Raw genomic sequence first — 16,587 nt, 5'->3', positions numbered from 1 at the left:
CTTTCACTGATTGTCATTCCATTCTCTCCGCATTTTAGCTTTGATCACTTTGCACCCCTCAGCCTGTCTTGTGGGACAAATGATAGGAGCAAACTAAAAAGGCACACTGTGCACTGAGGGGACTCGTCGGACAGTCACTGTGATGGTCCAGGGCCACTCAGCTCCAGCCTGAGTCACCTGCAAGGAAAACCACTTCTTGCCATCAGGGATTCAGTGACAGGGATGGGGTTTCTTTAAACCTGGCTTGGACTTCTGGGCAGGGAAGAAGTCGTATTTTTCACAGCAAAAAAAAAAAAAAAAAGAAGAAGAAGAAGGAGAAATGTATCAATATCAAACGGTGGCCATCAAAGTTTTCACTGACCTTTAATGAGTGCCTTTTTATTTTCAAAATTAGAGTTCAATAGGGCAGTCCAGAAAATCGCTTTTATTATACTCAAGGGCCGTGATGCCTCTGTCTCAGGAATCTCAGTTCTGGTGAGGGCAGTGGTTCGGGAAGCACCTCACGAGACACACCAGTCGGAGCAGAGTTCCCAAAGGCCAAGGTGGCCTGACAGTCACCTCGTGCTACCAAGCACTGAGCAGCCAAAGCCTGTAAGCAGGGCGGGAAGGGGGGGGGCGGTCAGGGGAGGAAGCCACCAAGCAGCACCCTAGCGCTCTAGGCGGTGCGCCCCTGTGCTGTGTTCTGAGCGGAGGCTGTCTTCCCACCACTTCCCCGGGACAACGGTGCCCTAGTGTGGCCTCTCGGCCGCCTAGGGCTCAGCGGAGGACTTCCATTGAAAATAATGGAAATTCATATTGGCGCGCTTTTGATCCTTAAAAGGCAAGTCTCTTTTGATCCTTGAAGATATTCTCTCAAGCCGGGATGGGTAGGGTGGGGAGGAGAGATGTTTAAAAAGGAGGATGATCCATCTCATCGAGCCAAGAGGCGGGGCTCGTTGGAAAGTCAGGGTAGCCTACACTGCTTCCTGTGGAGATGTCAGAGGTGGGTCCCCCAGCCATGGCTCTCAGCGTCTGGCTCACTCCCTGCCCTGCATGCGCAATGATGCCCAAATTACTGTCCACCGTGTAATCCAGCCCATTGAGCAAAGGAGCGTGGGATGGCAAGGACGATGTGGAGGATGGAGACTGGGGAATTCCATAGGGGCTCCCATCCCTCAAGTCCTGATAGGATTGTCCTGTCCCGTCCATGGAGAAGCTCCCATTCATTAACTGTCCGCCTGTAACGTCCCCCACGTTGCCATAAATCCTATTGGTGTGGCCAAGTTCTGAGAGAATTTGATCCTCTGTGGACAAAAGAACGGAGATTTATTGTCAGCCGCCAGGACTCCAGCGGTCCCTGTTCTTCACAACCTAGGAATACACATGACCGAGAAAGAAGCCCAAGGATGGCAGCTGCCTCGCCGCCGGGCATGAGTCAGACACCAGCACGGCGACCACAGACGGACCCGCACCGAGGGGAAAAATAAGAAACACCTGCAGAGGCTAAATGCAGACCCCAGAAGGCTGGACAAATGTTTGGTGAGTCTGTTGGTCCCAGGTGGCTCGTGCACTAAGGTGGCTGCGTTAAAGAATAGGAACGCGTGAGGTTTGTGGGTCACGTGTTATCAACCTTACAAATGGAAACTACGTGCTGATAAGAGTTCATATGAAAGCTTCCAAGCTGAGAAAAGGGCTTGGTTTTGGTTGGTTGGGAAAGAAGCAGGCCCATGTGGGAAGGACAGTGAGGACCACTCAGGCACGTTTACAAAACCCTTCTGTTCTACCTGGAAGAGAGGGTCAGTAGCAAAGGACTGGGTTCCTCTCTCTACCGAATAAGCTCTTCACTGGGGACAAAGTATTGACTTGATTAAGGCAAATGGTCCTTCTCGGTTTTTTGATGACTTTCATTAAGGGTTTCTAATGGAATCTGCACTACCTGGAAGCCATCTCTCAACAGAGGCAAGCACATTTAGTCTTAAGAAACAAAGGGTTCTATAAGTACCCAGAGAGACCCAGGACGTGTCAGCCTGGGGACCCAGCTGCCGCCAACAGGAAAGAGCTGCGAAGCAAGACTTGACAATCTGCCTGTTCCAGATGTTGGTTTCGCAGGGCAGATGGGATCAGATGGCTTTCCTAACCCCACCAACAGGACTGGAAGGGAGACGTGGGCCCTTGAGCCCTTCCCCGGGCCCCGCAGGGCAGACCTCTCGAGTGAGCCACCGCCCTCTCAGGGCATCATGCTCTGGTAGGCAGCTTGTTCCATCCCCCACCCTGGGCCTGTGCACCAATTCCTATCAAGCCTCCCCACACCCGTTCCTTCTGATCGCCTGCCCTAGGCCGTCCCCTACTCCACCCTGAAAATGCAAAGGGGGAAGGAGAACTCATGCCCTTTCAAAGGAGGCAGAGAGATGAAGGCTCAGCTCCACCGGAAAACGGCCATTCCTTGGCCTCCTGCCGACACCTGTCACACGATATGGCAGGGCCCTCTGTGGGGGCCATGGGCTTGCTGTGGGGACCGTCATGTCTCCGAGTATAAACCTGTGCTGAACTTCGCCCAGACACATGCACGGTCAGCTGTGTTCACTGAACCCCACAACAACCCCATGAGATGGGCAAGGCTGCAGTTCATCCCCATTTACAGAGGGGGAAACTGAGGCTCAAGAACAAGTGAATTGACTTGAGAGAGCCACAGCTGGCAACCAGATTTCTGACCCCCATCTCCCTACTCTTTCTATTCACCCATGACAGAAGACCTTCCACAGTTGAGGACTCGGTACATGAGGACAGTCATGGCTATTTGCAAACAACCTCCAGATCTGAAACATGCCGTAATTTGCAATTTTGCTGATGCACAAATCTGCAGGTAGCGCATGCTGCGAAGCTTATGTGCAGGGGACAGGATGAAGTGAGCAGTGGGGGAAGGGATTTCAGAAGGGAGGCCTGTCCCCTTCTCATAGGCACTCACAGTACTGACTTCCCAGGGCACGGGGCCTACAGAGCTGCCGCCCCCCCCCACACCAAGAGAGGAGAGCTCGGGGAGGGGGGACCGGGGAGGGGGGCACTCCAGGGGAGTGAAGGCCAGTGTCCCCGAAGAGGAGAATGCAGGGAGGGGCTGAGGGCACGGGCCAAGACACAGCTGTCTGTTCACGGCTACCCCTGTCCCAGCTGGTGAGAGAGAGCCCCAGTCAGCAGGAAAGGAGGGGAGGCCTTGGGGCCCACGGTCCTAGGGAACCCGGCGTCCACACTTCAGCAGCAGAGCTCTCTTGTTTTCTACTCCTTTCCCCCCTGGCGCGGCCTCTACCATCCCAGCCCGCCCTGTGCTGCAAGTCGCAGGCAAGAGCCTGTGTGCGGGAGGCAGGTGTCAAGGCCTCAAGAAAGATCCCTCCTGAGTCAAGAATGACTGTTTCCCGGGAGCCTTTCCTAAGGCCTCGGCCCCGCCCCTCCAGCCCTGCTCACCTCGGAAGCTCAGCTCGCTGTCACTAACCCCACAGTCCTCGGCAGAGCTCTCCTTCTCCTGCTTGCTGCCTCCGCGGCTCCTCTTGACGCTCTTATAGAACTGCCCCCAGCGATGCCGCCCCGCGTCCTTCTTCAGGCGCTTCTCCTTGGCCCTTCTGTTCTGAAACCAAACCTGCCGCACAAGCAGAAGGGACACACTGTGGGGGCGTCCGCCACAAACCCAGAGCCCCCAGGGTCCCCAAGACAGGCAGCCGGAGCCAGGCACAGAAGCCTCCGTGGAATTCAGGGCCGGGCGTGCCATGCGTCCACGGCTCCCTCCGCCCGGGCTCAGAACCTTGTCCCTGTTTCCACAAGCTTCCCGGGGTCACGGCCAGAGCCCAGCTCCCCGGGGCGCGCCCTCGGCCTCCCTCCTATGGAGTGTAGAGCGCACAGGACGCCCCCGGAAGGCAGAGGCGGCCAGGGGCCAGGGTAGTGGGTGTCTCACCTGTACGACCCTCATGTCCAGGCCGGTCTCCGAGGACAGCTGCTCCCTCACGTGCCGGGCAGGCTTGGGGGAGTTCTTGTAAGCGTTCTTTAACGTCTCCAGCTGCTTGGCTGTGATGGTGGTCCGGGGCCGCTTCGCTCCGGCCTCAGAGTCATCTGCAGTGAAGACCACCCCTTACAGGGCTCTGCCTGTCTTGAGTGGCTGGGGCTCGTCCCCCTTCCTCCTCTCCTCACGCAGCCCTTCCCACCATGGGCAGAGCACGGCAGGAATGGTGAAGGACAGAGTGGCAAGGTCCCCACNAACTCACAAGAAAGTGAGGACAACAATTCCTCCCTCAGCTCCCCACTTTTCTCGGTCCCCAGCCAGTCCCGCCCCCCCAGGGGCTCCCACCAGACTAAAGGTGGACAATTCCATATGCTTCCCTATCCTGGCAAACACTCTGGTTGGACATCCTTGTGAATCAGTAGCTGGGCTGTGAGGGTGACTGAGCCAGGGTGGGTGAAGGGTGTTCTGGGCCGCCCCAGACGCCCCTGCCCCTCCTCACCTCAGGCCCCTTCCGGGTGGCCTCCCTGGGCTCAGCGGGGGTGACCCCTAAGCAGTGGTCATCAGTTATGGGTCAGAAACCACGAGTGGGCTGTCATGTCAACTGAGAAACTTTCGAGGAAGTAGGATGGATGGGATGAGATGGGACAGATGACAGCAAGCACTGCTTCATGGGACTTGCTTAGTGCTCACCGAGTAGGTGTGGTGAGCTGAAAGGTAAAATGAGTTTCTTACTCTGGGTCACAGCCACAATTTTTATAAAACCACCGGTCTCAAGAGTGTTCAGGACAACACGCCGGCGGATCAGCCTCCAGTGGATTCTGAGCAGAAGAGCCTCCCGTCCCTGTTAGTCAGAGGCTGGTTTGTTCGGTCAGGCACAGAGGCACCTGGACGCAGTCTGCAGCTCACAGCCAAGTGCAGACGGTGTGTCTCCTCTCCCAGCACGAGACTTAGATCCCTCCTCGGCATGGCATCCCCGAGTCGGCAAAGAGTAGGCCAGCCACCATGTCCCTGGCTCTCTGGGTTTTCTGTGCTTCCTCCCCTTCGTGTCCCGTAAACTGTCTCTGCCACATTCCCACCTGTTTCTTTCTTTCTTCCTTCCCGTTCAAGGAAACCCTCTCTTAGGAACAACAGCAGCCAACATTTCCGAAGCACTTACTACGTGCCCGGTGCGATCTGAGAACTTTATGTGCACACGGTGCTCACGTTCTGAAAAGGTTTTCTTGCAGCCGGAAGACTTGGGCTCAGCATTCTTGAGCTGAGTGAGTGATGTGGGCGAGTTACCTCCCCACTCTGGAGCCCGGGGTGACGCGGCCCGCCCTGAGAAGGGCTGCGTGTTGTATGACCCGAGTCCACGCTGCAGTCACGGACACAGCAGAGGGAGGACGAAGTCCCTGGTCCTCTCTTCTCCTTGGGCTGTTTCTCCAGCAGAGCTATCATCGTCCACAAACCCCTGCCACCCAATCCCTCCCTTGGAGCCCTGGATCCAAAGAGAAAGGCTTTTAGAGCCACCGTGGCAGAGACCGAGGAGAGCCTCCAAAAGTCTTTATATACTTTAAACTCTGTTATAAGGAATCAATCCCTTCTGCCCGCATTTACAGAGATAACAGCATGCCAGCATTTGATGCCACTATGAAAGAGTGCCCTTTTAAAATACCTGTATAGGCTTTAGATATAAAATTTGAAGTCAGAAATCCATCAAAAATTTTAATTCATCAAGAATTGGCTAACTTTTAAATAGGCTGGCCTCGTGGTTTAGAAATGGTTGCCACCATGGCTGGACAGCAACGCTACTGGGATGTACCCATCATCCTGGGCTGGTGGCCCCTCGATTCAGAATTGCTGTCTACGTCCACAGGACTTCCTTCTTGCGATTATGGGAACTATTATGCTGTTATTTTAACATTCACTGTTATTATAATTTAAAATCTTTTTTATATCCTATAACAATGTCATCCAAGTATTCATTAAGTAGTGGTGGCAGTGCTCGTGCTGAGAAATGTACCCAAAAATCAATAACTTTGGTACGGAAGTTAAATGTGATAAAAGGCTATGAAGAAGGCCAAGCAAGACCATGATATCCTAGGCTGTTAATTTAGGAGAGAGCATTCTGTGAGGTATTAGAGATAGTGCTGAGAAAATAAAAAGTAGCATTAAGGCAAAGATACACTTCACCAGTTATGGATTTATGTGCTTCCAGAATACATCCCCCCCTCCTACTTTTTACATTAATTCCTATGGGAAAATTAGTCTTAAAATATGTTAGTTTTGAATTATGCAGGGTCTCCTAGCACTTGTCCCTGGCATAAAATGCAACCTCATTATATTGAAAATGCAAATATCCAGGGAGATGTAACAAATGAACAAAATCATTCACACTAAAGTACAAATAGCTGATATTAGGTCCTTTGTGTAGCACGAGGGAGGCAACCGTAAGTCCGAAAGAGGGTTTAGATTAGCAAGGAGGAACTAAAGCAAAAAAAAAAAAAAAAAAAAAAACCAAATGTTCCAGAGCAGATAAAGGTCCCCTGCTGCACTAAGGATCACTCCGATCTCAGGATGGGGCACCCAGGCCCGCTGACAGCAGAGTCAGGAGGGACACGTCTGGAATGCGGTGTAACCTCCCGCTACTTGGAAACCTAACAGTGGATCTAACCTCTCTGTTGCCCCTCTTCCTCGCTGGTGCCACCCGCATTCAGCATCCCATTCCACAGGTCTCATCCTATTCGACCCTCAGGAAACAGCTCCGCGTGGCAGGTGCTGTTCCGCCTCCCACACTGAGCTGAGGAGCCAAGGTTCAATCAGTTACACAGCTGGCCAGCCCTCCCCCAACATGTTAGTGACTGGGCAGAGATGCCCCCCGGCCTCTGATGCCAACTCCAGTGTCCTACAGAGGTCTGCTGCGGCACACACGATCCCTGATGCAAGTGTTCGCCCGACTGTCGTCCTCACCTCCCCAGCTAAGTCTCCCCCTCCTCTCGAACCACCCCTAGCAGAGCTGAGAGCCAGGCCGGGATGCTCAGGGTCCAAACAGGGCCTCAGATGGAGAGAAACAGCCGCCCACCCGGAGGGAGCTCGTGCATTCTTAGTATCTCTGGGGAAGGGCATCTGACTTCCAAAGGCAGCTTGGGATCTCTGAGTCCATCTGCCTTGATGGCTTATCCCCGACAAGAAGCCCTAATCTTCTGTGACATCATAATCGATTCCAGAGCAACAGCATCGAGGGAGTTTTAAGGAACCACAGGAGATGAATGCATTAAGGCAAAGAGCCTGAGAACAGGCTTGCTGAGGTCCCAGAAAGAAGGGAAAGGGGGCTTTTTCCCTTTTTCTGTCCATGTCAAAAGGCCAGAGCTGGGTGGGGGGGCTCTGGGAAGAGAGAGGAACCCCCTGACTCAGGCGCCCCTGCAGAGCCACCCTGCCTGCCTCGCACGGAAGCCAGCTGCCTCTCCAAAGGGGCCCCTGTACCTCTGCCTCCTCACCACCACAAAACCCTTCCTTTAAACTGCAGCTACTACGCAAAATAATGGATTTCTCCATATAATGGAGAATGGATCAGATCTATATAACACACACGTGCCTGGAAAGATCTAGAAGATGCATGAAATTGTTGCTGCTTTGTGTTTGTTTGTTTTCTATCAAGCCCAGACCCGTCAAGAGCTGCTTTCTGCAGTCACAGCCTGAGTTGATAAAAATTCTGGTCAAAGGCAAATGACCTTGATATCTTGTGAATTTTGTGCATCTGAGATTCCCAGGTTGAGTTTGGCCAAATGCCCGATTTGGAGCCACGGTGGAGGGCACACCACCTGGGGGCACCGCTGTGAGTGAGGAGCCTGAGTGGGGCTACAGGAGACAGGGAGTCAGGCTTGGCCTTCCTGAGGGGTCCTGAGGGGTCCTGAGGCCTTCCCCGGGCTGTCTAGGGCCCAGAGCGGCCGCTGCCCAGGCCGCCCGTGTGATGGCAGGTTTTCCAGGTGTGGCAGCCACATGCGTGGGGCCTGACACCAGCCTCAGCCCTGCAGAGGTCTCTGGGAAGACCCTGGACAATGGCCCTGAGGGGATTGAGAGGGCTGGGGGAAGGGGAGGTGGACGGGAGGTTATATGGTAGATCAGAGTCCAAATGTGAAGACTCGCCGAGCACTTGCTCCTGCATCAGGGATGTCGGGAGACACAAGGAAGGGCGAGACCCTGCCCTGGACAAGCCCACAGTCTGAGAGCGGAAACAGGACACAGTTGACTGAAATAGGAGCTGACTTGGGCCATTGCTAGTGCTCTCACTCACTGAGGCCTTTGAGGCGTGGGAGTGCCGAGNCGGGCTGTCCTTAAGCCACCAAGCAGTGTAGGGGACGGGCAGGCTCTGGATAACCAGAACCTGATGGGTGAAGCCAGCAGGTGCTAAGGCAGGGGAAGGGGGTGGAGTGGTGGAGAGCGACCCGACCCGCAGACATCTGGGGATGCCTCTCCGAGGAGGCAGGGCGCCAGCAGGGCTCCAAGGGAAGGGCGGCGGGACCAGAGAGGAGGCTGCAGCGGGCACTGCCGGGTTGGGGGAGGCGGCGCGGCTCAGCTTACCGTTCTGCTTGGCCGTCTCGTAGTCCTCCTTGCACACCAGCCGCCCGTCCTCCATGAGGTAGAACTCGTCCCCGGTGGCCAGCTGCCGGTTGCAGATGATGCAGGCGAAGCAGTGCAGGTGGTAGACGAAGTCCTGCGCCTTGCGCACCACCTGGGTCGGGGGGATGCCCTGCTGGCAGGCCGTGCATTTTGTGCCGAAGCGCCTGTCCGGGCAGCAGGGAGGGTTAGAGCTCAGTGGGGGAGTGGGNTCCAGGTTGTCCATGGGCATCAAAGCCGGGCCACCCGTGCTTACCATCCGGCGCCCCCTGCCTCCGGCCAGCCTCCCCGCCTTGTGCCCCGGGCTCTTTCCCCGCAAGAGGCCGGATCAGAGCGAGTCTCCCGTGCCTCTTCCGGGCTGACATGCCGGGGCTCCCACGTGCCCAGTAAACACCCGTCTGAACCCCTCTGAGCCGGCGGGTTCACCCTCCACATCCTGGTCTTCGACGTTGTGGTGAGGCCTGGAGGACCCGCCCCTCGGGACAACTGTGTGTGCTCACGGGCTCGTGTGCAAAAGGCATCCAGCTAACACCTTCAAGCTCCCACAAGAAGGGCCAGGAAGGAGACAGCACGTGCCGGTGTCTGCACTGGGGTTCTGGAGAAACTTGACTTTGGCAGCAAGAGCAGGGCTCTCCCGAAGGCTTCTCTCTCCTGCCTCTCCCCTCCGTCTGGCACACGCCAAAGCCCCCTCCATGCCAGCCTCCACCCCCTACCCATGCACAGTCCCTGAAATGTTCCAGTCTGAGGTGGGCCCAGGAATCTGCCTTTTCACACCCCTACACCATTCGGGACAAGGAGGCCACAGACCTCAGACTGCACCGTGCTGCTCTGGCCCTCTCGCCGGTCTACACCTTTCTGGGCCAGCACTGAGGCAAGAGGAAGGCGCCTGCCACCACCCCGAGCCAAGGGTAGGAAGGCAGGAGAAGTAGACACGTCGAAAATATAGTCCGGTGGGGTCATTTAAGCCTCCTTCCCATGCTGCCCACAGACGTGGAGCCACACCGGTGGTCATACAGGCCAGAGGCGAATCTGGGGCCAGTGTAGACACGGGTGATGAAGGGGGTGCTCCACTACAGGTGAGCTTTCCTTCCTTCAGGAGGGAGGCAGGAGGGGGTGGAGAGGCAGGGGCAGAGTTTAAAACAGCAATCAACCTAATTATTCATGACATTTCACACAGCAGAACTTTATCTTCTTCAGGATGAAAGACTTCGCCTAATGGATCTGGGGAAGGTTTGATTTTAATGGTCCTTTTAACTAATGCTTATAGGCAGCCTGATTTCCCCTGAAAGGACAGTACATATTTCATCCACATTAATACCAAATAAATTAATTATGGTCATGGCTATCATGATGAATCCCAGATTAATGCAGAATGATGGGTCTCTTATGCAGTAATGATACCTGCTGGGGGCCGCAGGGGCCTGGGGCAGGCGTGGCCAGCGAGTGGTGGCTTTAGCAGCTCCCCTCCCGGGAACATAGTGTCACAGAGAGAGAAGCTGGGGGGGGAGATCTCTAAGTCTAGAAATGTGGCCCAGGGGACTGCTCTTCTGAGATGAGGTCTGAGAGGGGTGTTGGGGTGTGAGGGGCTGGGGCGTCTGTCTCCGAAGGACCCCCAGATCCCTGGCCCCTGGAAAGCCTCTTGGTTTGGCGAGGAGGAGGTGGGGGGCACAGGAGTGCACCTCCAGAGCAGGTGTTCTTAGCTGGAGGCTCAGGACCGGCTCTGCAAACCACCCCGGACTCATGCACACTTGTGCATCGTGAAGGGTTTCATAAGATTTTCAAAGGCGCACAGGACCCACAATAGGAGAGTTAACACTTGTCAAATGAATAAACCAGCAAATCGAGAACCACGCCGTTAGAGGAGGTACTCGGAGATGGCTAAACCTGAGGATGGAGAACAAAGTATACTGTCATTTCTAAAAAGTTCTACACCTCCGAGAGCACCGGTGAAACCGGGCTTCTTCAACAACTGCTGTCTAATCAGGTCACTTGTGTTAAAGAGGCAGGTAGGCAGGCACCCAGTTGTATCTTGTGTGAGTATGTGCGTGCATGCATGTGTGCGTGCGTGTCTGTGTGTGTGTGTGTGTGTGTGTGTGTGTGTGTGTGTTTGAGGGACAAAGAGAAAGGAAACCTGTGTGTATATGTGTTACTAGAGTGTGTTTTCAAAATGCCTGCAGTTTGTGTATCCTGCCCGGGCCAATTCACAGAGCAGGTGTTGAAAATGAAACTGTGCCTTCAGCACCTTCCTAGAAACTCTCCCACATAAAATGCTAAAAGTCCATGGGGCACCTGGGTGGCTTGGTCGGCTGAGCCTCTGACTTCAGCTCAGGTCATGATCTCATGGTTTGTGGGTTCGAGCCCTGCATCGGGCTCTGTGCTGACTGCCGGCTCAGAGCCTGGAGCCTGTTTCAGATTCTATGTCTCCCTCTCTCTCTGACCCTCTCCTGCTCGCTCTCTCGCTCTCTCTCTCTCTCAGAAATAAATAAAACATTAAAAATTTAAAAAAAACAAAAACACTAAAAGTCCGGTGTGCAAATCCTTTGCTGACGATACTGGAGCCAGAACAGCTCCAGAGAGTTCTCCAAAAAGCAAGTCTGATCTTGTTGAGGTGCGGAGGGCTTAAGGGGAGGCTCCAGAACCAAGTGAAGACCCCCATGGCAGTGCCCTTGGAGAGGACCATGTCTCTCTCACCACTAAGAAGTAGACTGTGGCTGTCAGTGACCAGAAACCCAGTTGACACCAGAGCCCCAGAGACATGAAAGATAACGGGGGTATAAATTTAATCTACACACCGACAGTGATTCATGCATAAGGGTGGCAAGTGCACAAGAAAAATGAAAAATAAATGGACTTTCCCACCAGCGTTTTTTAGCAATTGAAGCAATTTTCCTGATTGTGGGATTTATACCGATGGTAAGTGGAAGTTGCTCCTTATTACCTTCTTCCCCTGGAGCACAGCCAGCGGGACCCTCAGTGAGGGGACCGTGTGCATCCCCTTGACCCACAGGGCGCCCAGAGCACGGCCCAGTGCCAAGGGTCACCCCCGCCACCTGCTGGTCAGAGCCCGTGGCCCCAGAAGAAGGGCGGCTGGTGAGGACACTGTCCCCAAGCTCCCAGAGCTCAGGTCAGCTAGGGTCACAGATGGGACAGCCATGCCTGGATAAGCTGGATGACTCGTTCTGTGACAGGCAATAACGAGACGGCCATAGTCTAAATCCCCTGGTCCAAAACCAGGTAAAACTGTGAACTTGGCTGTTACACAGAGAGGCAAAGTCTAACCAACCTGACCAAATTTGAAGGACGCTGGGGTGGGGGTGGAGCTGGATGCCAGCCAAAGAAGGGGCTTTGTTTTTTAAAAAATGTTTTACTTATTTTTGAGAGAGAGAGAGAGAGAGAGAGAGAGAGAGAGAGAGAGAGAGGATGTGAGTGGGGGAGGGGCAGAGAGAAAGAGACAGAATCCGAGGCAGGCTCGCAGCTCTGAGCTGTCAGCACAGAGCCCAACGTAGGCCTCAAACTCACAGAATACAAGATCATGACTCAAGCCAAAGTCAGCCGCTTAACCGACGGAGCCACCCAGGGCCCTAAGGAAAAGGCTTCTGAGGGGTTTCCCAGGCAGTGCCCCCTTCCTCCTGTCCCCGAGCACCTCCTGTGCACAGGGCCCTGCCTTCTGGCTGCAGCCTGCCGTACCCTGCTCACCACAAGGACTATCTCCCTGACCAGGCCTCCAGGGACAGTGGGGTCTCCCCAGGGAAGGCAGCTGGAGCCGATCCAAATGACAAAGAAAATGCGAGGAAGGACTTGCTAATGGCCCACATTCCTTTCCTGCTCAGACCAACATCACTGGAAATTCTCTTAACCCAGCCCAGCATGTAGTTGACAGGCACCAGGGACCCACTGAGCCAGCAAAGGAATGAATGCATGAATTCCTTAAAAAGTGTGTTTGGGGATGGCTGGGTGGCTCCGTCGGCTAAGCGACCGACTCTGGGTTTCAGCTCAGGTCATGATCTCACGGTTCATGAGTTTGAGCCCCACATTGGGCTGGCAGTGTGGAGCCTGCTTGGGATTCTCTCTCTCTCTCTCTCTCAAAATAAATAAATAAACTTAAACAAAAACAAAACAAAACAAAACCGTGTGTCTGAACCATCGGGGAAGGACACAGAACATAAGAACTCCCATCAAAAGCTTTTCCGAGAAAGGACTCAAACCCAGGTTGCAATGAGGCCGCAGTTGACGAAAACACAACTTTGCGTCCCACTTTGTGCCATCATCATGCACATTCGACAGATGTCACCTGCGTGCCCAACACAGAGGCAGGTATTATGACACCATCTAGCAGATGAGAAACTGAGGCTCGGATTAGTGAGGTGCCGGCCCCGGCTCACAAAGGCAACAAGAGAGAGAACCAGGGCTTGAACTCGTGCTTCTGACAGCTCTGCTGGCTCGTGGCAGGCGTCACAGCAAGCCTCCGCTGCCCCTACCCCAGAAGGGAACTTGGGGAGAAGAGCCCTGAGCAGCTCTGAGCCCCAGAGCATGAGACCCCCCAGACCTGCACTGCAGGGGCTGCCCTGGGACCCTTCACCTGGGAGGTGTCCCCTCAACATGGAAACTGACGCTGCTCACACCTTCCACACTTTTGCACCATGGCGGGCATCACGGGCCTGGGCCATTGGCTGGGGAAACACACCAGGCCAACATCCAGGGGCTGCCTCTGACCCAGGCAGGGGGCCAGGCCCGTGTCCTCAGTCTCACCCTTGACCCCAGTGCTCAGCCTGAGCTCCCGTCTGCCCCTTTACCTGTCCACCCCTGCTGCNGGAGGACAATCCAGAAAGAGGACAACATGCAGGCCCTGCAGACACCACACATTCTAGAAACAGGTGCACATAAATCCTATACCACGGGTGTTCTGGCACATCCTGATTTTAAGTTCTGTCTTATGATCCCAAGTTCCATATTCTGGCCACTGGAATGCAATTGACAAAAGCAGTTCCCAAGTACTAAGCCCCCACTGTGCATCCCTGTGCGTGCACACCTGCGCTAATTCACAGACCACTCCCTGCTCCCTGGCTACCTCTGGTAGCCAGCACCACCTCCCCCGCGCCCCCCCCGTGAATTTAGTTCCTGTCCTTCCTGCCATAATGCGTGGTGACTTCAATAGCCACACAACAGTCCTTTCTGCCCCTGCTCCCTCAATTCTTTTACCTCTTCCTCTGAAGGTCATGGCCGCTACTCTTCCTCAGCTGCTCACTCCCCGGGTCCAGCCAGACCTTCTGTTGGCAGGAACTGCAGCGCCTCCAGGGGTACTTTCCAGCCATCACACCATCTTCTGGATCTTCTAGTTCCCTCCCCGAAGCACCAAGCCCCACAGCTCTACGGATGCAGGGTCCAGCTAGTGCTCCCACTGTGCTGTGCACGGGTCCTCGCTCCCCTCCGGCCTGGCTTCCTCCTCACCCAGCAAGGCGTCCGCGGTCCATCTTACTAACCCCTCCCTTGCACACAGCCTCACCTCCCCAACCCACTCACCACCCTCTGCCTTCTCGGCCCAGCACGGGACACACCACCTCACTGACTAGGCTCAGTTCAAATCTGTGACCCGTGTCGCAAGAGGGCCCAGGAACCACAGCGCACCTCGCTAGTGCATTCACCCTCCTGTGCTCCCACACACCTCCTCTCTCCAGCCCCTCCCCCTCAGCTTCCCAGCCAGCGGCTTCCTGCTTCCCGGAGAAGAGGAGCACCCAGCAAACGCCTGCCATGTGCTCCTGCTATTCTGTCCAGCCACCCATTGGCCCTGCCTTCCCTCCACTTCTTACCCCAGAACCACCTGTGCTCCCATTCAAGGCCAACTGCCCACTTAGGCATGGACTCCCTTTCTTCTGCCTAATAAGATCATTCCTCCAGGGGGCGCCTGGGTGGCTCAGTCAGTTGAGCGACCGACTTTGGCTCAGGTCATGATCTCACGGTTCATGGGTTCGAGCCCCGCATCAGGCTCTGTGCTGACAGCTCAGAGCCTGGAGCCTGCTTCGGATTCTGTGTCCCCTTCTCTCTCTCTGCCCCATCCTTGTTCATGCTCTGTTTTTCTCTGTCTCAAAAATAAATAAAACATTAAAACAAAACAAAACAAAAAGGATCGTTCCTCCAGCAACTTTTCCTGGTGCCCCCCATGTGATTAATTTTCCCTCTGGACTAGATGCTACCCAGCAGCGTACAGCATGCTATTATTTCCACCACTTCAGAAAACCCTCTCTTGGGGCGCCTGGGTGGCTTAGTCGGTTAAGTGTCCGACTTTCGCTTAGGTCATGATCTCGCGGTTCGTGGGTTCGAGCCCTGCATCGGGCTCTGTGCTGACTGCCAGCTCAGAGCCTGGAGCCTGTTTCAGTCTGTGACTCCCTCCCTCTCTGACCCTCCCCTGCTCACGCTGTCTCTCTCTCTCTCTCTCCTAGAAATAAATTTAAAAAACATAAAAAAAAAAGAAAGCCCTCTCTTGACCCCACATCTCCCTCCATCTACCACCCAGCTTCTCTACTCCCTTTAAACCAAGACTCCTCAAAAGAAGGGTCTACATGCAAGATCTCTAATGCCCCTATTCCCACTCTTCTCTCTCTCTTTTTTAAGTTTATTTATTTATCTTGAGAGAGACAGAGTGAGCAGGGGAGGGGGGGAAAGACAATCCCAAGCAGGCTCCAGCGGTGGAGACCAACTCAGGGCTTGAACCTATGAACCACGAGACTGTAACTTGAGTTGAAACCAAGAACCAGATGCTTAACCAACTAAGCCACCCAGGCGCCCCCCCCCACCCCACCACTCTTCTCTTGAATCCACTCTGATAGTTAATTTTATGTGTCAACTTGACTGGGCCATGGGGTGCCCAGATATTTCATCAAACATTATTCTGAGTGTGCCTGTGAGGGTGTTTGGGGATGAGATTAACATATGAATCAGTACATTGAGTAAAGCAGATTGCTCTCCCCACTGTGGGTGGGCCTTATCCAATCAGCTGAAGGCTTGAACAGAACAGAAAGGCTGACTCTCCCAAGAGTGAGAGGAAATTACTCCTGCCTGACTTCCTTGAGCTGGCACATGCTTTTTCCTGCCTTTAGACTTGAACTAAAACATCAGCTCTTCTTAGGTCTCAAGCCTGCTGGCTGTTGGACCAGAATTTACACACTACCAGCTCTCCCGGGCCTCTAGCTTGCTGACTGCTGATCTCGGGGCTTCTCAGACTCCAAAATCACATGAGCCAATCCTTATAATAAATCTCTTTATATTACACACACACACACACACACACACACACACGCACACACACGCACCCTGTCGGTTCTGTTCTCCGGAGATCCCTAACTGATACACACTCCAGTCAGGGTGTCACCCACCAGTCAACCCAAACTGCACTTGCCAAGGTTACCCATGACCCCAGCATTGCTGCCCCATTGGTCAGGTCTTCCCCGACCTGCCGATGACTCTCTCCCTCCTCCTTAGAACACTGTGCTCACTTGGCTGCAGGACCAGCTCTCTGGGCTCTGCCCCCCCCCCCCCAGCCTCTCCTCCACCTACCCCACCCACTGGGGACTTCACTTCTGCCTCTCCCCCAGACCTCTCGCCTAGCTCAGACTGGTATATCCCACTGTCTCCTCAGCTTCTCAGCTTGGATGTCTGAAATCAAACTCCTGATCCTCCCCAGAATCTGCACCTCCCCGACCCTGCGTCAGAGACGGGTGATTTCATTCTTCCAGTGACTAAGGCTGAAAGCCTTGCACACCCCCACCCAACATGGCAGCAAACCCTGTTGGCTCTAACCCAAAATTCACTCAAGAATTGGACCACTTCTGGGGCGCCTGGGTGGCTTAGTCGGTTGAGCGTCCGACTTTCGCTTAGGTCATGATCTCGCGGTTCGTGGGTTCGAGCCCCGCGTCGGGCTCTGTTCTGACTGCCAGCTCGGAGCCTGGAGCCTGTTTCAGTCTGTGACTCCCTCTCTCTCTGACCCTCCCCTGCTCACGCTGTCTCTCTCTCTCTCCTAGAAATAAATAAAA

At 54.5% G+C, this 16,587-nt stretch overlaps 1 protein-coding gene across 1 annotated transcript in view; it reads right to left on the bottom strand.

Annotated features, from left to right (window-relative positions):
• Window positions 1–806: 806 nt before the first annotated feature.
• Window positions 807–16,587, bottom strand: part of LHX4 (LIM homeobox 4) — a 43,108-nt gene continuing 27,327 nt past the window's right edge. Inside the window, exons 3-6 of the mRNA XM_077763113.1 lie at window positions 8,525–8,727; window positions 3,920–4,074; window positions 3,436–3,607; window positions 807–1,283 (exon numbers count right to left, since the gene is read on the bottom strand). Of these exons, the coding sequence (XP_077619239.1) occupies window positions 889–1,283; window positions 3,436–3,607; window positions 3,920–4,074; window positions 8,525–8,727 (925 nt within the window). The 3' untranslated portion in view covers window positions 807–888. The remainder of the gene's footprint in view (window positions 1,284–3,435; window positions 3,608–3,919; window positions 4,075–8,524; window positions 8,728–16,587) is intronic.

This window comes from Crocuta crocuta, unplaced genomic scaffold (genome assembly GCF_008692635.1).
Source record: "Crocuta crocuta isolate KB4526 unplaced genomic scaffold, BGI_CrCroc_1.0 scaffold3, whole genome shotgun sequence".
Lineage (NCBI taxonomy): Eukaryota > Metazoa > Chordata > Mammalia > Carnivora > Hyaenidae > Crocuta > Crocuta crocuta.
Note: the sequence above shows the minus strand (reverse complement) of the source record. Positions and strands in the feature narration are given on the sequence as shown.